The sequence below is a fragment of the Schistocerca piceifrons genome, chromosome 3 (genome assembly GCF_021461385.2).
Source record: "Schistocerca piceifrons isolate TAMUIC-IGC-003096 chromosome 3, iqSchPice1.1, whole genome shotgun sequence".
NCBI lineage: Eukaryota > Metazoa > Arthropoda > Insecta > Orthoptera > Acrididae > Schistocerca > Schistocerca piceifrons.
In genome coordinates this window covers 941,904,978-941,929,749 of record NC_060140.1, presented here as the reverse complement: position 1 = coordinate 941,929,749, position 24,772 = coordinate 941,904,978, and the positions used below count along the sequence as shown (strand labels likewise).

Here is a 24,772-nt window from a genome sequence, read left to right as displayed (position 1 = left end):
GGTAATGATTGCATCTTCATCTGCACTATGTCAGTAAATGATGAAGATAGTAAACAGCTTACTGACATGGGGGAGCATCTCCACAGTGGTAATGAGAGTATCCTATGGCCCACTCCAGGGAACTAGATACATACATAAATACTAATGCATTACTTTCTGATCACCCATTACTTTCTGATCACCAACAAAAGAAGTTTATTCAAATGTGTCAAATTTGTAAATTTGTTAAGCTGTGTATTCTCACCCATGTGGGGACAACTGGTGAAATAACAGCTGTGACCAGGAGCTGCACACCAAGTAATGCAATACCTGTGGACTTCAGTCAGGTTTATACCTTGCTGCCATTTGGATGTGTCTTGTAGTGTGTGACATTAATAAAAGTATTATTACACTGAAGCCATACCATATAAATTGATAGTGCTATCCATACATCCCACTAGAGAAAGTATCTGTAGTGGTGAACCTGCCAAAAGCCCAACATGCATGAACTATGCCATGAACGATACTGAACATCGCTCCAATGCCGACAACAGTTAACGAACAGTGCAGTACAAATTTGGTATTGTACCCTACATCATTGTTCAGGATATGACTTGTCTTGACAGAGAATACCTAATTGACATGTTCAGTGCCCCGCAACAATGCATCTGGCACTCTCCACAGAATAGCCATGCAGGTACTGTGAATGCAGCATTGAACAGTTCCTCGCTACCCAAGTAGTTGGACAGTTTCACTCCAGTGCTTTGACCACACTGCATCTGTGCTACGCAATTCATTCTGAGCATACAGTTCAACTGATTGAATGGCTCTGACAATTTTGCTTGTGTTAGTATTTTACCATTGACAATGTTTATCATTAAGAATGGCATCTATCTTGCCTCACCGCATTCATCACACACTAAACTCAGCAAGAAATGGAGATGACAAAATTTTGCCTGAAGTCCATCAAAGGAGATAGTGTCCCCTTCCGTCTTCAGCAGCCCAACGCGATGACATGAGTTTGCTCAACTGCTGGTGAGGGAGACAGTGCCCCTTCCCTGCCACAACAGCCAGCCAAGATGGCTGGCTCAACTTGACTGTCACCTATTGAGTTAGCTCCCCGTCCCGTGGGATGATTAACGAGAATTATCTTCCTAGTATACTCTACCTTCCCAAGAGCTTCGATTTCAAACCGTAAAATGACACACAACCGTAAAATTCTACTGCTCCAAGACACTATGTCAAACACAATTGTGCAGGTTCCACATATAATTTAGCCCTTACAGATGGAACTGCAGGCTGCCATGAACACTATGAGTTGTGCGACCTGCACCAAACAACAAGCACTTCCCAAGATGCTCTCCTGTGGATAGGACAGCAAAACCACTTGCACACAGGTAGTCCCAGTCTTCAAGAAGGGTCGTCAAGCAGATGCGCAAAACTATAGACCTATATCTCTGACGTCGATCTGTTGTAGAATTGTAGAACATGTTTTTTGCTCGAGTATCATGTCGTTTTTGGAAACCCAGAATCTACTATGTAGGAATCAACATGGATTCCGGAAACAGCGATCGTGTGAGACCCAACTCGCTTTATTTGTTCATGAGACCCAGAAAATATTAGATACAGGCTCCCAGGTAGATGCTATTTTTCTTGACTTCCGGAAGGCATTCGATACAGTTCCGCACTGTCGCCTGATAAACAAAGTAAGAGCCTACAGAATATCAGACCAGCTGTGTGGCTGGATTGAAGAGTTTTTAGCAAACAGAACACAGCATGTTTTTCTCAATGGAGAGACGTCTTCAGACGTTAAAGTAACCTCTGCCGTGCGACAGGGGAGTGTTATGGGGCCATTGCTTTTCACAATATATATAAATGACCTAGTAGATAGTGTCGGAAGTTCCATGCGGCTTTTCGCGGATGATGCTGTAGTATACAGAGAAGTTGCAGCATTAGAAAATTGTAGCGAAATGCAGGAAGATCTGCAGCGGATAGGCACTTGGTGCAGGGAGTGGCAACTGTCCCTTAACATAGACAAATGTAATGTATTACGAATACATAGAAAGAAGGATCCTTTATTGTATGATTATATGATAGCGGAACAAACACTGGTAGCAGTTACTTCTGTAAAATATCTGGGAGTATGCGTGCGGAACGATTTGAAGTGGAATGATCATATAAAATTAATTGTTGGTAAGGCGGGTACCAGGTTGAGATTCATTGGGAGAGTGCTTAGAAAATGTAGTCCATCAACAAAGGAGATGGCTTACAAAACACTCGTTCGACCTATACTTGAGTATTGCTCATCAGTGTGGGATCCGTACCAGATCGGTTTGACGGAGGAGATAGAGAAGATCCAAAGAAGAGCGGCGCGTTTCGTCACAGGGTTATTTGGTAACCGTGATAGCGTTACGGAGATGTTTAATAAACTCAAGTGGCAGACTCTGCAAGAGAGGCGCTCTGCATCGTGGTGTAGCTTGCTCGCCAGGTTTCGAGAGGGTGCGTTTGTGGATGAGGTATCGAATATATTGCTTCCCCCTACTTATACCTCCCAAGGAGATCACGAATGTAAAATTAGAGAGATTAGAGCATGCACGGAGGCTTTCAGACAGTCGTTCTTCCTGCGAACCATACGCGACTGGAACAGGAAAGGGAGGTAATGACAGTGGCATGTAAAGTGCCCTCCGCCACACACCGTTGGGTGGCTTGCGGAGTATAAATGTAGATGTAGATGTAGAAACAACAAATATGACAATGTTTACTGTGGACACTACACTGCCTGTGCGCAACCTTGTTCAAGCTACTTTCAGTGCAAATTCATGGCAAACTCTGAGAAACAGTCGAGTTGTGTCTCATGCCAGCCACAACAACCAACCCGATACATCTGCACAATGCCCCTCATCCAGACAAATGATCCGATCGTGCCTCTCACATGTGCCTCTCATGGTAGAATCACACACACACACACACACACACACACACACACACACACACACACACACACACCTGTGCCACACTTCTCCAAGAAACTGCTATGTCGTGCCTTGCACACACGCCTGCCACTGCCCCATTGGATTGGCCGTACGCATCAGCGCATGATGATGCTCACCGACCGCTACTTTCCCCTGTGCTCTGTACTGGGGCAGGGGGCTCTGTGGAGACACCTAGTGAAATAACACCTCTGACTTCAGTCAGGTTTAGACCTCACTGCCATTCTGATGTGTCTTGTATTGTGTGCTATTAATAAAATATTAATTAATGTCATATAGATTGATAATGCTATCTGTACATCCCACTGGGGAAAATATCTACATCCTCGTAAACTATATGTGGTTGTTCAGGGATGAAGGTACAGACTGAAAATAGGATGCAGAACATGTATCACCTTGTGATGGTCCACATTTTTTGTTCCTCCATTGTGAGTTTAGCTTTATTTATGTAACATAGTGACTTGCTTTGTGGTATGAAGATAAGATTCACTCCATGCAAGATCAACAACATTAATGTCATATATCATAATATTCAAAGTATAATTTTGCGGTTGAAATCGAGGCTCTTGGGAAGGTCAGAGTATACTAGGAAGATAATTCTTGTTATTCATCCCTCCTAGGACTTGTTTATGAGACCATTATGGCAATCTTTGTAGAAAATTCTACATGGAAGCCAAAATGTCAGGCTGTATGGTAGTTCTGCTTTGAAAAATGAATCAGTAGTTAAGATAAATTTTGATGAGGACTGGGTCCACAGCCATATTGAAATCTTTGAACAAAGTCATTCTTCTTTAGGCTGCTGATATGTTTTAATAGCATAAAGTGGAATGACTTCATTCAAAAATTTAAAGATGATTTGCTGATCTAAGTTATAATAGATTAGATTACTACTGCATGTTTTACTCTGTTAATAAACAGTTACCAGTTAGCTCATAGTAGTCCTATCATGCTAATACAAGGTTTGTAATACACTGTTAAGGACTCTTGTCTTAACTATATGACTTACCATCTCTTAGCAGCCTAAAGGTTTTTGTGATCTTAATTGTTCCATTTTTGACACTGACATCTGTCAAATGTGCATACAGTGTCTGCAAAAGTAATCTAATGCATCTGTATTTAGATGCAGTGTTTGCTGACACACTGAAAAAGTCATAGGATTTTTTTCCTTTGGAATATTTGTGATAATGGAGTTTTAACTGTGCATATTAGCTTTTTCTCTAAACTACGTAGAGATTTCTCTCCTGGGCACAAAATACTTTAATTGAACTTACTATCCATTCCTTGTCTTTGCTGCTGTTTAATCTATACTCTTTCATTTTAAAGTAAACAAGTCTTATATATATTTAGCCATCACTGTCAGATAAATTACTGAAGTTAGTTGTATATAAAGCCAATTTGTCAATATCTCTGGCACTATTACCTTCAATACTCAATACCTACCCATCTTCAATCAGTACTATCTAATAACGAAATAATATTTTAGTCTATACAAATAGTGGGTCACCAATTAAGTCTGTATAACAACATTAACTCTCCAAATGCTTAAAGAAACTTAAAAATTTTCCTGTGGTTCTGGAAACTGTCAATACCATTGATATGCCTGTTTTATGATACACTGTTGTGGCACAGCATTCAGAGAACTTTTCATGGCAGTATTCACTAATGTGGCATGTGACCTAACTCAAATTTTTATATACACAGCCACTTCTACTTCCTTTTATAGATTCTGTGATAGTGTAATATTAAAACTGAAAAATGTAGTACATTCAGTCTCTAATAATCTGTTTATTGCAGATCTAGCTAGATTTCAGCCACTGAGTGACTATCATCAGTGCTGAAAACAGATAAGAATACATTACAATAAGACACATTGGGTGGAAAAAAACATATTATATTTGTATAAGATTTGTACAAGAGTAGAAGATAAAGTGACATCACTGTAAGATGCAAGTCAAATCATCTTTATCATTTACCTATACAAATAGCCCCTCCTAGACTATCCATTCAGTACTTCAGTTCATACTGAAGCCACCGTTTACAGTTATTACATAGCTAACCTCAGTGTATGTCAAAAAGATATACATGTTTAGTTTAGACTACAGGATTTACGGGTTTTGTTCATACACTGTTAGGTAATATTTGGTAAACATGAAACACAGTAGATAAAAACATTGCTAAAAATAGCTAAGTTATGTATTATTCATAAGTTAGTATGCATTTGCCAATTGACAATACATATTATATAACTGTTTAAAAACATAAATAAATAATAAAAATATACAATTACTCTTGCTTACAGGAATAAAACTTTACTAAAAACCATTTAAAAACATGTGGCCCCATTTTAACAAGAGCTCCAATTAGAAATATACACCAGAAGCCTTGGGAATGTATGTATCAACAGAGGTAGATTACAGGAAACAAGACACATTACACTTCACACTGCATTTACACTCTAGTTTCCCATAGGCTCATAGCATCATTGGTTCTGTTTGGTACTAAATGCATTAAGCTTTAGAGTATGCTGGCTGTTTATGTAGAAAAAACTTTATGTTACTTAATACCAAACATGCTCTTGTATGTGAACCTGGAGGAATAGTGTTACAATAGGCCAATGCTGGAGGGCTGATGTGCTCACTGGTGTCTACTGTCACCAGCCATACCCAAAGCAGTGCAGGAGGGAGGGGGAGGGGAAGGGAGTGGAAAAGAGAGGAGCAGAGATGGGGAAAGACTGGTGGGTGCATTGGTAGAGATTTGTCCACAGTGAGGGTGAGGGAACATGAATTGTAGGAGGTGGTAGGACAAACGGGGTGGAAACTCTTGAGTGGAGGTTGTGGGGACAGCAGCTTACTCTAGGTTGAGGCCATAATGATTTTGGGAAGGGAGAATGTGTTGTAAGGTTAATTCCTATCTGCACAGATCAGAAAAGCTGGTAGTGGAGGGGAGAATCCAGATGGCCCAGGTTGTAAAGCAGCCAATGAAATCAAGCATGCAGTGCTTAGCTGCATGTTGTGCCACAGGATGGTCCACTTTGTTCTTGGCCACAGTTCAGTTTGGCGGTAGCCAATCATGCTGGTTGGCAGCTGAGAGGTGCTCATACCAATATAAAAAGCTGTGCAATGATTACAGCAGAGCTGGTGTATGATGTGCTTGCTTTCACAGGTAGCCCAGCCTCTAATGAGGTAGGATAAGACCATGACAGGACTGGAATAGGAAGTGCTTGTGGATGGACTGGGTGGCTAGTGCACCTGAGTCTTCCATAGGGTTATGATCCCTGTAGCAAGGGTTGAGATTGGGAGTGGCACAGGTACGGACTACATTATTGTGGAGGTTGGGTAGGTGACAAAACACCACTTTAGGAGGGGTGAGAAGGATATTAGGTAGAATATCCTTCATTTCAGGGAATAATGGTAGGTAATGAAACCCCTGACAAAAGATGTGGTTCAGCTGTTACAGTCTGGGGTGGAGTTGGATAATGAAAGGGGCCCTCCTTTGGAACTGGTTTGTGACTGTGGTGGCGGATTGGGTGCGTGTGAGGATATGTCATGAGAAATCTGTTTGTGGACCAGGTCTGGGGAATATTGCCTGTCTGTGAAGGCCTTTGTCAGACTTTCGTTATACGGGGCCAGTATCTCTGAAATTGAACCCCTTGCACTCCAGCATGTGAAACAGCATCCCAGACATCACGTCCATATGTTATCTAGCCTTCTGACCTCCTACTGCCCCCTTGGGGCACAGCCCTACATACGTTTCAGTGCTGTCAAAAGGCCTTACTGTTAGCCCTTCACCCAAATTATCTATGTTGGATTTGTCAAAGATCCACTCTCCTTCTCCCAATCCCTGCAATGGACACTTGTTGCAATGGAAACACTTTTTTTTCTGCCAATATCTCCAACCAGAGCCAACATAATCCCAACACTGAACTCGGCCTCTCCCATTTTATAGCACCATCAAACAGTGATCCTCCCCTGCAAATCCCTCTCACCTAAACACCCCCTGGTCACCTTACAGGAATTCTTTACCTCCAACTGGGCCTCACTATCCTTGCACAGGTCCCTTATTAAGAACACCTACTTTTCAGCAGAAGAAAGGACACCCATACACAGCCTCAAAACGGATCCTGACCTAATCACCCTACATGCAGACAAAGGTTCCACAACTGTCTGTGAATCATGGTGACTACCCGGCAAAAGGCATCTGCCAATTGTCTGTCTGCTCTATCTATAAATTCTGCCAGAGTATTTCCATCCTAGAGTTCAACATAACTTCCATCCCAGCATAAATTCTTAGGCCCTTCCCAGAACCTCTGCCCTGAACCCTTCTCCATCCTCACCCCTATGACACTCCACACACCCTCCTTCTGTATGCTCCCCAAAAGCTACAAACCCGAGCAATCCTGGACACCCCATTGCAGCTAGTTATTGTACTCCCACTGAAAGTATTTCAGTCTTCACGAACCAACGCATGCAACCAACTACCTAAAATCTAGCCTCCTGCGTAAGACCAACTCTCCACCATCCCCACCCCTTCATCTCCAGGATTCCTCCTCATCATTTCCGTATACATCAACATCCCTCATGCCCATGGTCTTGTCACTATTGAACAGTACCACTCCCAATGTCCTTCAGGCTCCAAACCCATGACCTCATTCCTCATACACCTCATTAATTTTATCCTGACACACAACTACCTCTCCTTTGAAGGGAAAGTGTACAAACAAATCCATGGCAAAGCCATTGGCAGCCGCAAGGTGGAAAAAAGCGCAGGTCATTCCCGTTTGTAAGAAAGGCCATAAAACAGATCCACACAATTATAGACTTATATCATTGGTGTCACTCTGTTGTAGAATTATGGAACATGTTTTATGCTCAAGAATTTTGATGTTCTTGGAAAATAAACAGCTCCTCTATAAAAATCGACATCGATTCTGCAAACAGAGATCCTGCAAAACTCAGCTCGCCCTGTCCCTCCATGAGATCCACATCGCAGTGGACAAAGGTCCTCAGGCTGATGGCATGTTCCCTGATTTCAGTAAGGCATTTGACACCATCCCACATTGAGGATTAATGGAAAAGATACTAGATTATGGAATATCGGAGCTGACCATCCGGAGTACCACAGGGAAGTGTGATAGGCTCTGAGCACTATGGGACTTAACATCTGAGGTCATCAGTCCCCTAGAACTTAGCGGTCGTGTGGTTCCAGACTGAAGCGCCTAGAACCGCTCAGCCACACCGGCCGGTGAAGAGTGATAGAACCATTGCTGTTCACAGTATATATACATGATCTAGTACAAAGTGTCAGATGCTCTTTAAGGCTATTCGCAGGCAACTCCAGAAGATAGTAAGAATTTGCAGAATGACCTGCAGAGAACTGATGAATGGTGTAGACTCTGTCAGTTGACCCTGAACGTAAATAAATGTAACATATTGCGCTTATGTAGGAAAAGAAATCCACTACTTTACAGCTCCCCCACCCCATGAACCATGGACCTTGCTGTTGGTGGGGAGGCTTGCGTGCCTCAGTGATACAGATGGCCGTACCGTAGGTGCAACCACAACGGAGGGGTATCTGTTGAGAGGCCAGACAAACGTGTGGTTCCTGAAGAGGGGCAGCAGCCTTTTCAGTAGTTGCAGGGGCAACAGTCTGGATGATTGACTGATCTGGCCTTGCAACACTAACCTAAACGGCCTTGCTGTGCTGGTACTGTGAGTGGCTGAAAGCAAGGGGAAACTATAGCCGTAATTTTTCCCGAGGGCATGCAGCTTTACTGTATGGTTAAATGATGATGGCGTCCTCTTGGGTAAAATATTCCGGAGGTAAAATAGTCCCCCATTCGGATCTCCGGGTGAGGACTTCTCAAGAGGACGTCGTTATCAGGAGATAGAAAACTGGCGTTCTACAGATCAGAGCGTGGAATGTCAGATCCCTTAATCAGGCAGGTAGGTTAGAAAATTTAAAAAGGGAAATGGATAGGTTGAAGTTAGGTATAGTGGGAATTAGTGAAGTTCGGTGGCAGGAGGAACAAGACTTTTGGTCAGATGAATACAGTGTTATAAATAGAAAATCAAATAGGGGTAATGCAGGAGTAGGTTTAATAATGAATAAAAAAAATAGGAGTGCGGGTAAGCTACTACCAACAGCATTGTGAATGCATTATTGTGGCCAAGATAGACATGAAGCCCATGCCTACTACAGTAGTACAAGTTTATATGCCAACTAACTCTGCAGATGATGAAGAAATTGCTGAAATGTATGATGAGATAAAAGAAATTATTTAGGTAGTGAAGGGAGATGAAAATTTAATAGTCATGGGTGACTGGAATTCAAGAGTAGGAAAAAGGGAGAGAAGGAAACATAGTTGGTGAATATGGATTGGGGGAGAGAGATGAAAGAGGAAACCATCTGGTAGAATTTTGCACAGAGCATAACTTAATCACAGCTAACACTTGGTTCAAGAATCATAAGAGAAGGTTGTATACGTGGAAGAATCCTGGAGATTCTAGAAGGTATCAAATAGATTACATAATGGTAAGACAGAGATTTAGGAACCAGGTTTTAAATTGTAAGACATTTCCAGGGGCAGATGTGGACTTTGACCACAAATCTATTGGTTATGAACTGTGGATTAAAACTGAAGAAACTGCAAAAAGGTGGGAATTTAAGGAGATGGGACCTGGATAAACTGAAAGAACCAGAGGTTGTACAGAGTTTCAGGGAGAGCATAAGGGAACAATTGACAGGAATGGGGGAAAGGAATACAGTAGAAGAAGAATGGGTAGTTCTGAGGGATGAAGTAGTGAAGGCAGCAGAGGATCAAGTAGGTAAAAAGACGAGGGCTAGTAGAAATCCTTGGCTAACAGAAGAAATATTGAATTTAATTGATGAAAGGAGAAAATATAAAAACGCGGTAATGAAGCAGGCAAAAAGGTGGAAGGAGTATATAGAGGGTATATACAAGGGCAATGTATTTGAGGACAATATTATGGAAATAGAAGAGGATGTAGATGAAGATGAAATGGGAGATACGATACTGCGTGAAGAGTTTGACAGAGCACTGAAAGACCTGAGTCGGAACAAGGCCCCGGAGTAGACAACATGCCATTAGAACTACTGACGGCCTTGGGAGAGCCAGTCCTGACAAAACTCTACCATCTGGTGAGCAAGATGTATGAGACAGGCGAAATACCCTCAGACTTCAAGAAGAATATAATAATTCCAATCCCAAAGAAAGCAGGTGTTGACAGATGTGAAAATTACCAAACTGTCAGTTTAATAAGTCACAGCTGCAAAATACTAACGTGAATTCTTTACAGACAAATGGAAACACTGGTAGAAGCCGACCTCGGTGAAGATCAGTTTGGATTCTACAGAAATGTTGGAACACGTGAGGCAATACTGGCCCTACGACTTATCTTAGAAGAAGGATTAAGGAAAGGCAAACCTACATTTCTAGCATTTGTAGACTTAGAGAAAGCTTTTGACAATGTTGATTGGAATACTCTCTTTCAAATTCTAAAGGTGGCAGGGGTAAAATACAGGGAGCGAAAGGTTATTTACAATTTGTACAGAAACCAGATGGCAGATATAAGAGTCTAGGGGCATGAAAGGGGAGCAGCGGTTGGAAAGGGAGTGAGACAGGGTTGTAGCCTGTCCCCGATGTTATTCAATCTGTATATTGAGCAAGCAGTAAAGGAAACAAAAGAAAAATTCAGAGTAGGTATTAAAGTCCATGGAGAAGAAATAAAAACGTTGAGTTTCACCGATGACATTGTAATTCTGTCAGAGACAGCAAAGGACTTGGAACAGCAGTTGAATGGAATGGACAGTGTCTTGAAAGGAGGATATAAGATGAACATCAACAAAAGCAAAACGAGGATAATGGAATGTAGTCGAATTAAGTCAGGTGATGCTGAGGGAATTAGATTAGGGAATGAGACGCTTAAAGTAGTAAAGGAATTTTTCTATTTGGGGAGGAAACTAACTGATGATGGTCGAAGTAGAGAGGGTATAAAATGTAGACTGCCAATGGCAAGGAAACCGTTTCTGAAGAAGAGAAATTTGTTAACATCGAGTATAGATTTCAGTGCCAGGAAGTCATTTCTGAAAGTATTTGTATGGAGTGTAGCCATGTATGGAAGTGAAACATGGACAATAAATAGTTTGGACAAGAAGAGAATAGAAGCTTTCGGAATGTGGTGCTACAGAAGAATGCTGAAGATGAGATGGGTAGATCACATAACTAATGAGGAGGTATTGAATAGAATTGGGGAGAAGAGGAGTTTGTGGCACAACTTGACTAGAAGAAGGGACTGGTTGGTAGGACATGTTCTGAGGCATGAAGGGATCACAAATTTAGCATTGGAGGGCAGCGTGGAGGGTAAAAATCGTAGAGGAAGACCAAGAGATGAATACACTAAGCTGATTCAAAAGGATGTAGGTTGTAGTAGGTACTGGGAGATGAAGAAGCTTGCACAGGATAGAGTAGCATGGAGAGCTGCATCAAACTAGTCTCAGGACTGAAGACAACAACAACACTTTACAGCTACACTATTGATGACAAACAGCTGGAGACAGTGTCTACTGTAGAATATCTAGGTGTAACTATCCAGAGCAACCTTAAATGGAATGACAATATAAAACAGATAGTGGGAAAAGCAGACACAAGACAGATTCATCAGAAGAATCTTAAGGAAATTTAACTCACCCATGAAGGAGTAGCATATAAGGCATTTGTTCGCCCCATTCTTGAGTATTGTTCATCTATCTGTGATCCCTGTCGGGTAGGACTGAGAAGAGATAGAGAAGATCCAACAAAGAGAGACGTGTTTCGTCATGGGATCATTTAGCTGGCGAGAGAGGATTACGGAGATGCTAAAAAACTCCACGGGCAGATGTTACAAGATAGATGTTGTGCATCACAGAGAGATTTGCTACTGAAATTTCGGGACAGCACTTCCCAGGAGGAGTCAGACAACATATTACTTCCCTCCACATAATCTCGCGTATTGACCATGAGGACAAAATTCGAGAAATTAGAGCCAATACAGAGGCTTACCGGCAATCATTCTTCCCACGCACTATTCACAAGTGGAACAGTGTTGAAGGTATCAGATAGTGGTACGGAAAGTACCTTCTGCCACACACCATTAGGTGGCTTGTGGAGTATGATGTAGATGTAGAAGGTGCCCTCCTATGCCAACCTGTTTATGAGCCATCTAGGAGGCCTTCCTAACATTCCAAAATCCCAAACTGGTGGTCTGGTTCAGGTTCATTGACGATATCTTCATGATCTGGTCTCAGGGCCAAGACACCCTATCATTTATTCAGAACCTCAGCACCTTGTCTCCCATCCACTTCACCTGGTCAGTCTTCCTCAACCCGACCTGCCACCTTCCAGGATGTTGACTACCCCCTCTGAGCTCTCCATCCACAGCTCTGTCCACATTAAACCCAGCAACCACCAACAGTACCAGCAATTCAACAGCTGCCAGCCCTTCCCCACTAAAAAGTCCCTGTCATACAGCTTGGCCACATCGCGATGTTATATCTGCTGTGGCAAGAACTACCTTGCCCAGTATGCTGAAGGTCTCACAAAGGCTGTCACAGATAGGCTCTATCCCCCAGACCTATTCAGCAAACAGATTTCCCATATCCCCACACACACCCAATCCTCCCACCTCCTCCAAGAACCAGTTACCAGCTCTCTCTCATCACCCAATACCACCATGGACTGGAACAACTAAACTGCGTCCTTCATCAGGGCTTTGATTGTCTATCATCATGCCCTGAAACATGGAACATCCTGCCTAAGATCCTTCCCACACTTTGTAATGTGGTGTTCCACTGCCCACCCAACCTACACATTCTAGTTCATCCCAATGCCACTCTCAATCCCAACTCGATGCCACAGGGATCATATACCTGTGGAAGACCCAGATGCAAAACCTACCCAGTCCACTCATCCAGCACTTTCTATTACAGTCCTGTCACAGACTTCTCCTACCCCATCAGAGACTTGGGCCACATGTGAGAGTAGCCATGTCATATACCAGCTCTGCTGCAATCATTTCACAGCTTTTTATATTGGTATGGCTACCAGCCCACTGCCCAACAGCATAAATGGACCCGCAATACTGTGGCCGAGAGTGAAGTAGACCACCCTGAGGCACAACATGCGGCTGAACATAACATCCTTGATTTCAATTGGTCCTTCGCTGCCCAGGCCATCTGGATCCTTCCCTCCACCACCAGCTATGCTGAACTGTGCAGCTGCGAGCTAGTCTTACAACACATTCTCCACTCCCAGAATCATTCCAGCCTCAACCTATGGTAACCTGCTACCTCCATACCCTCCCCACAACTGTTTCCACACCCCTCTGTCCTATCACTTCCTCCCAATTCATGTCACCTCACTCTCATTGTGCGCTGGCACTGCTCCCTGCCTATGCATCCATCAGTCTTTTCCCCTTCTCTGCTCTTCTGCATTTCTGCTTCCTGCCAGCCATCCCAGAGCCCCCTCTCCCTCCCTCCCCCATAGTCTCCCGACACAGCCTGACAGCCTTGTCCGATCATTGTCTACTCTCTGCACACTCCATCAGGCAGTGCTGATTCCCCCCCCCCCCCCCCCCCTCCCCTTTGGACCCTGCTGTCCCTCTCCTTTCCTGACTCACCTCCACATTGCTGCTTCCGTTCGACACCGTACAGTTGCATTCTGTCCCGAGGTATTAGACATGTGTACGTAAAGTGTGCATGTCTGTGCTTGTTTGTGTGAATGTTTGTGTTTTCCATTCCGAGGAAGGCTTTGACCAAAAGCTCAATGTGTAACAGTATTTTCATTTTGCCTATCTGCAACACAATGAGTCATCTTTATGGTGATTAGCTGTGTATCTTCTTCATAATATTGTTGGTATTCCAATGTGAACTTATCATTGTTTTATTAAGTAACAAGTTGTATAAGCTAAATTTTGCCTTATCTAGGCTAAGCAATTCTTTAATTTTTGATCATGTGTCTGTCTTTGTTTTAAAAACAGGTGAGAAAATTGCTGATCAAACCAGATTCACACATAACCAGAAACTTGAGAATTTGGCCAGGATAGGAATGCTTGCACCAATAGTTTTTGAATTTTGGATTCTATTTCAGAATGCTGAATTTTACTAATATTAATTTTGATAGGGAACCACAAAGATTAGACAAAGTAGGATTAGTAGTAATGAAATTAATTACAATAGCAACAGGAAACAGATTACTAAGAAGCTTAATAATGAATGTTCAATCATCACAAAGGTGGATAAAGGAAATAGCATGGTGGTAGTTGGTGCAGCTGAGCACAGTGCTAAAACAAAAAGCCTCCCATGGGAATGGCACTATTAATGTTGGAAAGGATTTAACTCCCAAAGCACATATGAAAATTAACAAAAAATTAAAAGAATGTAATGAAATTTTTGTACCGAGGGACACTCTGCAATTAAGAGCAATAAACCCACATACACCTACTCTTAGGGCACAAATTAAGGTCCACAAAAAAGAAATACCTATTAGACTGACAGTTAACAGTAGAGGTAGCCCTTTCAGTAAAGTAGCTAAGAAAAGCTTAGATTTTTAGGAAAAACATTTCATTTTTAATCATCAGCACTGAATAAAGAACATTCATGAATTAGTTGATGAAGTTAAAGAAATACCTCTAAAGGCCAAAGTGAAATTAGTTACGTTGTATATAAATAACTTATGTAAAAATGTTCCAGTTGTTGAAACCATTAAAATCATTCAGAAAACCCTTATAGAACTGAATAAGTTGCCTAAAGAAGGAATTAGTGATTACATAGGATTCCTTGCATTAATCTTGGAATATAATTACTTTCAAGCAATAGAAATGTATATGTACAGAAAGATGGTTTTTGTCTGACATTTTATTAACTACTTGGAGAACAATTTTTTCAGGACAATCCTGAGTCATTACTAAAATAATGTACTATTTTAGATATGTTGACAATACTTCATTGTTAATTTGAGGGAATAATGTTCACATTGAAACAGTTATTAGGTATTTCAACAGCCTATGTGGTAAAATAAAGTTCACATATAAAGTGGAGTCAGACAGCTCCATTAATTGAAACTTCCTGGCAGATTAAAACTGTGTACCGGACTGAGACTCAAACTCGGGACCTCTGCCTTCGCGAGCAAGTGCTCTACCATCTTAGCTACCCAAGCACGACTCACGGCCATCTTCACAGCTTCAATTCTGCCAGTACCTCGTCTCCTACCTCATAAACTTCACAGAAGCTCTTCTGTGAACCTTGCAGAACTAGCACTCCTGGAAGAAAGGATATTGTGGAGACATGGTTTAGCCATAGCGTGGGGATGTTTCCAGAATGAGATTTTCACTCTGCAGCAGAGTGTGTGCTGATATGAAACTTATTCTGGAAACCTCCCCCAGGCTGTGGCTAAGCTATGTCTCCACAATATCCGTTTTTCCAGGAGTGCTAGTTCTGCAAGGTCTGCGAAAGAGCTTCTATGAAGTTTGGAAGATAGGAGACAAGGTACTGGCAGAACTGAAGCTGTGAGGATGGTTTGTGAGTCATGCTGGAGTAGCTCAGATGGCAGAGCGCTTGCCAGCAAAAGGCGAAGGTCCCAAGTTCAAGTCTCAGTCTGGCACACAGTATTAATATGCCAGGAAGTTTCATACCAGGCACAATCTGCTGCAGAGTGAAAATCTCATTCAGGTCCATTAATTTCTTAGATTTGAGCATTAAATTTCAAAATGACAAACATTCCTTTGGGATCTACAACAAACACGCATGCAGAGACATTATTATTGATAACAATTCAAACCACCCCTGTCAACAGAAAAAAATAAATATTTTAATTTTACTTCCGACCATTTATTAGAAATTCCAATGTTAAAAGCAGAACATTAATCTGAATTGAACACAATTAAATATAATGCTAAAAGGAATAACTACCCACAATATGTGCAATAACATACAAAAGAAAAGGCAGAAGGAAAATGGTTTCAAGCAAATTCATGATAGCAATAGGAATTATACTTGGGCACCATACTATGGAAAAATCAGTGATAGGATGCCTTCTGTTTTTAGAAAAAAGAAAGTAAAGGTGTCTTTTACCAGCAAGAGTAACTTGGGGAGGGTTTTGAATAATACTGTTGACAAAGACAGTATTTATCATAGGCATAGGATGCCTTCTGTTTTTAGAAAAAAGAAAGTAAAGGTGTCTTTTACCAGCAAGAGTAACTTGGGGAGGGTTTTGAATAATACTGTTGACAAAGACAGTATTTATCTTAGGTTGGGTGTTTGTAAGACAGTGTATCCTGATTGTGATGTCTATTATATGGAACAAACTGGAAGGTGACTTGAGGTTAGATTTGGCAGACATGTCATGTTACATAGAATTAGTGTGGCTGAAAAATCTAACTTTGCCGTCTACATTGTTGAAAGTGAACATGTCATTCCAGTTATGTCCTTGCATATGATGATGCTCAATTCATGTGAAAAGGGGAAATTTATGAGCCTGCTGAAGGAACTGGAAACTTTCTGCCACCAGCAGTCGTCTGGTGGTGTGCTGTTCACCGAACCGTTGTCAATGAGAACTCTCATTTTTGGGAAGTTTTTAAAAACTTCTTTGGGCATGGCCTGTGACAGCAGAAGCCAGCAAGTGCATTGGCCTGCCAATACTGGCCTATTATAATAGTATTCCTCCAGGGTCACATATGTGAATATGTTTGATATTAAGTAACATAAAGCTTTTTCTACATCAGTAGTCAGTGTACTGTAAAGCTATGGAAAATCAAGGATGGAATATAACAATATAATGAAAAGAATAGTTGCTACTCACCACATAGTGGAGATGCTGAGTCGTAGATAGGCTCAATGGAAAGACTGACACACGCACGCACACACACACACACACACACACACACACACACACACACACACACACACACACACCACAGTCTCTGGCAGCTGAAGCCAGTAAATTTTTATTCGTGTAAGCAAGAATAATTGTGTATTTTTTTTATTATTTGTTTGTGTTTTTAGGCAGCAATATGTACAAACTACTGTTAGTTCACGGCACAGGTCAACTGGTAAATGGGTAGTCACTGCTTTACAAATAAAACATACCTTACCTATTTTTAGCAATGTTTTTATCTACTGTGTTTCTTGTGTACCAAATATTAGCCAACAGTGTATGAACAAAGCCTGTAAATTCTGTAGTCTAAACTACACATGTATGGGGGCTCTGCATATCATTATGTCATGCACCGAGGTTAGCTGTGTAATAACTGCAAACAGTGGCTTCAGTGCGAACTGAAATAGTGACCTGGATAGCCAGGAGGGGCTATTTGTACAGGTAAATGATAATGATGACCTGAACTGCATCATACTGTTGTGTCACTTTATCGTCTTTTCATGTACAGAGCCCATACAACTATAATATGTTTTGTTTCATTCATGTGTCTTATTGTAATGTATTCTTACATTTTTTAACTCTGGTGATAGCCATCCAATAGTTGAAATCTGGCTAGATCTGCAATAAACAGATTATCAGCAACTGATTGCTGTACATTTTTAGTTTTAATAAACACAGTCACTAAGCACACCCATTCCATGTAGAATGGAACCTGATAAAAGCATGACATTAGCTTATATCCACATAGAGCTTTCTATTGAGTTTAAGAGATTTCTGAGTTATATCATAATAAAGGTAATATATCTTAATTACCTGACATTTAATTAATAGTTTTGACTAGTTAAATGGCCATCTTTAGGTCACATAATAGAAAGCAGTGTCTACATCAGTGAGAAACTTTGTCATGGTCATGTTTACAATTCCAATAGTTCACACACACACACACACACACACACACACACACACACACACACACACAAAATAAGCACTGTTTCATTGTGTAGTGTAATAGGTTCATCATATTCATGTAATGAGGCAACATAAGGAGCCATGTCATCTGTTGACAGTATCAGAAGATGCTATCCAGCTATAGGCAGTAGGCAGACTGGCCGGTACTTCCAGGTTTCTCAAGTGAATGCTCCTCTTGTTCTGTATTACTAAACAGCTAACAGCCTTGGCGGCACACTAGTGCAGCCGTGGGCACGGCCAGGGCTGGAGCTGGCCAGCACAGATGGCTGCAAGTCGGGCACTTGATGGAGGTTACGAAGGTAGATTTGGCTGTGTACCTATGGACCGTGAGGCAAAATAAAAGAAGAAAAAATAGTGGGTGCATCCTATATTTCAATCCCACTCTACAAACAGAATGTTTGCAATTTTTTTTGTGAAGCAAAAAGTACTCAACATTCATCATTCTTTAGCTAGAAGTTTCACAGAGTCCAAGTTAAGGATAATAGTAAATAATTGGAGAATCTTTCACAAGGTCCTGAACGTAGACACTGATTTCACTGTGAACACTGTGAAGGAGTGTTGTATTCTACCCATCTCTGTATGAAACAGAGATTGTGTACAGTTTATAGATTTAGTTAACAGATATCATCCAGTTTCTGAGGATATTCCCCAACAAATATGCAATCATAGATTCAGTTCACACCACAGAAACATACTTGCCCATTACTTTGTAGATGAAGGCGCATTGTCAAATCAATTGAACTACAGTCTCTGAATTATATGTACATGTTATGTTAATAAAATATAAATAAATGTAAAAGAACATATACAATGTGTTATGTTCTTCTGTTGCTGTACATTCGTTGCCACCAAGAGTCATATTCATTTTGTTCCACATTTTGTTTTTCAGGTTTTTGCCTGCATGCTCTTCAGATGAGAAGTCCTGCTAAGCAGGCCTCTTCCTAAATTTTATTATTTTTTTCATACTGAAGTCCATTATGACAGAAAGATCCTTTTGCATTAATGGAACGACAAACAAATAATCAAATGCACACAACTGGAATCACATACAATTTTGGCCACAGCGGCTCACTGGCCAGAGGCTAGTCGCATGATGAGTACTGGTCTGACAGGCCAGCTGGCCACAGTCAGCTACATGCATGTTACACATTCGTCTTACATGTAAGTTTGGTTGCTTCCGACCAACAGCAAGTCTGGCAATGGTTGTGGCTGCATTAATGCACACCATCTTAAAACAGTTACATGGTCCCATTTGCAGCTTGTCTATCTAACAGATTCCAGTGGCAACAAAAATTTGATTTTCAGTATTTCATGTAATTATTGATTGAATTTAAAAATTTAAAATGCTGTCATAAGCTACTCATTTAGATGTATGATCATACGTTACAGATTTAAGAAAATAAGTCAAATATTAAAGTTAGAAAATGTGAAGATGTCTTGAGGCAGAATAAATCACAACACACAGATTACCCACACTATATCCATCCATTATTAGAGAATAAAATCTCTTAGTGATTTCCAACAAGCATTGAACATAATTTCAATCCTTTTCGAGACACTTTCTCACCTACAGCCCCAGAAAATAATGAAAGAAAAACAACTTTTCACTTACTAAATCAGAGTTAGATTCTGTAAAGCATAGGAGGCTAGTAGGAGTTACCACTATAACTACACCCATCCTGTAGCTTTATCTTTCCAAAGAATTTATCCTAAAAAGTACTTAGCATATTGTAATTATTGAAAATCGTTGGGATGGGATTGGTTAATTTTGTTGCCTTATGACAGCATTGTGGGAGTTGGATTGGTGAGTTGTAATTAGATGAATAATGAATAATAATTGTTGCAGATGGTTTCAGTACCCAAACAATGGAGTACTATGTGTTAAGTAAGATATTTTATTAAAGTAAGTATAAAATACAGTGATTTTTGTTCTTTACAGTTGGAAATTGTTGGACTAAACAAAGGAACATATGAAACACAGTGTGAGACAGTCTTGTTGAAAGTTGAAGAAAAACCAGGTCAGTTTCATGATGAAAAAATATGCATGGTTTGTGTTATCTCAGAACAGTTAACAAATTTTTAATATTTTAAAGGTGATGTTCATTACAAATGCAGTAAAGATATTACTAACAATGTGACAAACTTTCAAGAATGTGCAGAACCCTTACAAGAACTCCGGAGTGACACTATAGAACACAATCACAGATGAACACTTGTTAAATGTTAGCCATAATCATACTTTTTTATTGAAATACTGCTAGGATAAGTGAAACAGAAACCAAAAGTAAATTTCTATCATCTTAAATTATGCTTATTATGGGAGTTAAGATATACATTTGACCAAACTACATAGGAAATGTTGCAGTCTGAGAAGAACCATAAGTCTTTGATGTAAATAACCGAATTGACTGTAGAGATGATAGTGTCAACAAAGTTTATGAATGGGAAACTATTTTCTCCCAAAAATAACCCATGAAATACATTGTTCATTGCTTTTATTGTTTATCAAGTATGGGAATGGAATCAGTGATCGGGATATAGAAAACTTAATTCCCATATATGTTGTAGCTCGTATACATCTACACTTGACACTGCATCCGCACAGAATGAAGTATAACAAAGAACTGATTAAAGCAAAAGTTAAGATGGAGGCTCGACAGAGCACTTAGAGTTCACAGATATTAAGTTTTGTGGTTGATACGAACTATCGACGCCACACAGCCCCCCCCCCCCCCCCCCCCCTGCCCCGCCCCCGCAGTACGGAGTACTACAGATGTCCAAGGGTGAGGGCGTGTGGGCATCAGTGTCGGTGAAAATCGTGCACGTGGGCAGGCGCACCACAGGTACTTCCATCTCGAATGAGGTGGGTTGTGCAGGCGGAGCAGCGAGAGGCAGGTCCACTTTGTAGTCAGTCAGCCAACATGGCCAGATGAGATGGTGGCTGGCCCAGGAGTAAGTGGGCAGGGAAGTCAATAGCATGGTGGAGGCATATGTAGCCCTTAAGTGGATCAAGCCGTCCGTAGAAATGAAAGCACATAAAGATGTTCGGTCACACTCACGCGGGAGTGTGAGGTGATGTGCAATGTTGATGTGTAAGGGACCATCCAATTGCGGGACTTCGGTATCTGTCAAAAGAATGAGCATTCGGCCGTCGAACGTCGCTATAGAAACATCATTCACTCAGTGTGGCAGCACACTGGAGGACAAATTGATAGTAGGGCTGTGTGTCCCTGACGTTGGAGGTAAGAGTGTGAAACCGGCGCAGGGTGAAACAGGGTATGAGGTCGGGAAACCAGCGAACGGTGGCAAACAGTCTCCGGCGGAAGAGGTGTGCCGTGAGGTTGATGGGAGCATGTCTTTGTTCTCGATCAAGGATGGATTGTCTGCAGAGTCCGACTGAGGTGGTGTGAGACCATCAGAGTCGACGAAAACTGGTTTCAGTCGATGCAGAGAAACTGTCTGTGTGCGGTTTTTAATCGTGATATCAGAAGTCGTGTCCCTCTGCCGCAGGACCTGGTAGGGGCCAAGATAGGGAGGTTGAAGAGGCTGCCTAACCGCATCATCGCACAGCATGACATGGGAGCAGTCAGAGAGTACGATGGGAACCTAAGTCTCAGGCAGTGGGTGACTGGTGGGCGGGTACAAATGCGTTTGTTGAAAATGTATGCGAATCTGGCTAGTGAAATCTGGCGAGGGGGTAAGATCCTCACTAACCTGTGGAAGAATAAGTTCTCGCCAAAAACAAATTCAGATATAATCCCCTGTAGGTCAGGTTTATAGGTCAAGCGTAGACCAAGTAGCATCCACAGGAGAGCTTCCGACCAGAGACAATCGTGGCATCGAAGGGCCGTCTTGAGGGTGCAGTGCCATCTCTCCACCAACCCATTGCTTTGTGGGTGATAGGTGGTAGTGTGTATTTTTTTAATACCGCAGGTATTGTAGAGGATGGCGGAAAGGAAGGATTCTAACTGTCGACCCTGATCAGTAGTGATAGTGGTCGGGTACCCGAAATGAGTGATCCACAAGCCAGTGAAAGCCTTGGCTACCATCTCGGCAGTAATGTTAGGGAGAGGGGCAGCCTTGACCCAGTGAGACAAATGGTCGATAGTTGATAAGATATATCTATGGCCCTCTGAAGGAGGAAGAGGCCCAATCAGATCAATATGTATGTGACAGAATCGATCTGCGGGAATGTCGAACTTGCCCAAAGGCGGGGAGGTGTGGCGGCTGATGTTGTTGTGCTGGCAAGCAATGCAGCTGCATGCCTAGGTTTGACAGTCCTGTTTGATATTCTTCCAAACAAAACGTTCTGACACGGGACATGTGGTGGCTCGAACACCAGGGTGGGCTAGGTTACGCAGGGCGTCGAAAACCTGTTGGCGCAGCGTGGGTGGGAGCAAAGGGCTTAGGGTGCCGGTCGAAGAATTACACCACACCTTGTCAGAAATGCCAGTAAATTTAGCCTTTGTGAAAACAAGTGATGTTTCTGGGTCTCGTAGGAGAGCTTGAGAATCTTCGTCAGAAGCTTGGAGGGAAGCAAGATTGGAAAGATCAACGATGCAGGAAACAGCACTGATCCATGAGAAGAAATCCGCAGCAAAGTTATCCGCACCCTTGATGTAACAGACGTCTGTTGTGAATCAAGAAACCAGGTCAAAATGCATTAACGTCGAGGGGGTGCGTCCTCAGGTGGGTTGCAGAATGCTTCTGCCAGTGGTTTGTGAGGACGAAAAACAAGCGTCCCTCGACATCAGGGCAGAAATGTTTGATTGCCTCGTAAACAGCAAGGAGCTCTCTATCAAATGCAGAATATTTTCTCTGAGCTGTAGATAGTTTCTTGGAGAAGAAATGAAGGGGAGAAACCACATCACCCTTGCGTTGTTGCAACACTGCCCCCACTGCGATGTCACTGGCATCCTTAGTGATGAATAACTCGGGGGAGGGGTCAGTGTGGGTGAGTGTCACAGCTTGAGCTAAAGAAGTCTTCAGAGCCTTGAAGGCCTCTAGCATCGGAGCAGCCCAAGAGACGGGTTTGATACAGGAAGTTTGTTTGCCTGATAGCACATCAGTCAGGTGTGCCTGAACAGCGGCGGCAGAAGGCAGATGGCGATGATAGTAATTGATGGTGCCGAGGAAATGGCGTAGCTCTTTGTAAGTAGCCAGGGGCGGCAGAGACATGATGGCCTGCACAAGAGATTTGGGAGGCTGTATTCCGTCAGCGGAGACGGTGTAACCTAGCAAGGAGACTGACGCCTGGCGCAACTGAAACTTGTCTTTGTTGACCTTGACATTGTTGGAGTTCAAGGTCTGGAGGACCGTAGACAGATGATTTTCGTGTTCCTCCACTGAGCTGCTGGAGACAAGAATGTCATCCAGATAAGCAAAGCAAAACTCGAACTGTCACAAGATAGAGTCAATTAAACGTTGCTACATTTGCGCTGTGTTCTTTAGGCCAAACGGCATGAAGTGGTATTGGAATAAACCGAGCAGCATGATAATAGCCATCTTAGGAATGTCTTCCGGCGCCACAGGAATCTGGTGGTAAGCGTGTTTACAGTCAGTAACCCTGAAAACTGTGGCGCCTGATAACATATGAATGAAATCATTGATGTTCGTCACTGAGTAATTGTCCATGATGGTATGAGTGTTTAAGCATCTGTAATCACCACACATTCAAAAAGATCTGTCATGTTTGGGGACGAGGTGGATTGGTGAAGACCAGTTGCTATCTGAAGGTTGCAAAACACCTGCCGCCGAAAGTTCATTAATCTGTTCTGGGCACGTGCAACTTGATAGGGTTGAGGCATTGGACCTTATGCCTAATAGGAGAGCTGGCAGTGGTAACTATTTTGTGTGTCGTTTCATCAGTGATGGAAGAAACTGAGAACTGCACATGAGATTGGTTAACGTCCTGGCGCCGAGTCTTCAGACGAGTAGGGCACGACGAGCGTAGCCATTAGCGCAAGTGGGGAAAAGGTAACACGAAAGTCACATGTCTCTTACGGGAGCTCGGCCAAGCAATCTCGTTTAGGTGGCGGCACCATGGACTGCAGTTGCAGAAGCGAGGTACGAGCCGTGAATAGCTCGCTGCAAGTGATTGCGATGCGTTGTTTCAGCTTCTCAACTGGTGGAGTTGCGTCGCCAAGTCATATGTGGAGGGGGTGGGTGCGCGCGCAGTGCCAAGCGAAGGGGAATGGACGGTGACTGTCCGCTGTTAACCTTGCACTGGACAACCGGCATGGGCGAGAGCAGCACTGGCATCGCACATGGGGTCACAATGGCCGCTGGGTCATGTGGCCGGTGAGTGAGAGAGGGGGAATGTTTATCAACACGCGCGGTAGCTGTCCGAGAGGTGGGCATGGTCATGACGTGCATGCAGCTGTCATTAGCAGCACTGTTTGAAACACACTGCACTGGATGAGGCGAGCGCGACGAGGGGGTTGGAACGTCACTCGCAAGTAAAGTTTGTGGACTAACCTGGTGAGAGTTCGAGCTAGGCTCAGCCGAGCAATCTTGTTTAGGTGGCGGTGCTGTGGACTGCAGTTGCAGAAGTGAGCTACGAGCCACAAAGAGCTCGCTGTAAGTGAATGTAATGTGCTGTTTCAGCTTCTTGTTGTCCTTGTGGAGTTGCGTCGCCGAGTCGTATTCTGACAGTAGGTCGGTAACGCAGGCCACAATGTTGCCCACGGGGGTGGAGCACCCGCGTACAATATTGTATGTTGCAGTGGAAACAGAGCGTTGAACATAGGTGCGGGTACACGGTGTGTGAATGTTCCTAGGATGGTGGAGCACTGAACCCTGTACAACTTTTAGGGATAGTTCGTAATGAGACAAAAAATCCATACCGAGGATTGGTTCATCGATGTCGGCAATTTAGAATGTCCATGGAAAACGTAGAGAAAGAGGT

General features: G+C 42.5%; 1 protein-coding gene across 3 annotated transcripts in view; it reads left to right on the top strand.

Annotated features, from left to right (window-relative positions):
* Window positions 1-24,772, top strand: part of LOC124789814 (epsilon-sarcoglycan) — a 101,738-nt gene that overhangs the window by 20,882 nt on the left and 56,084 nt on the right. For all 3 annotated transcript variants that reach the window (XM_047257295.1, XM_047257296.1, XM_047257294.1), the window contains exon 3: window positions 19,805-19,883. In XM_047257295.1, the coding sequence (XP_047113251.1) occupies window positions 19,805-19,883 (79 nt within the window). The remainder of the gene's footprint in view (window positions 1-19,804; window positions 19,884-24,772) is intronic.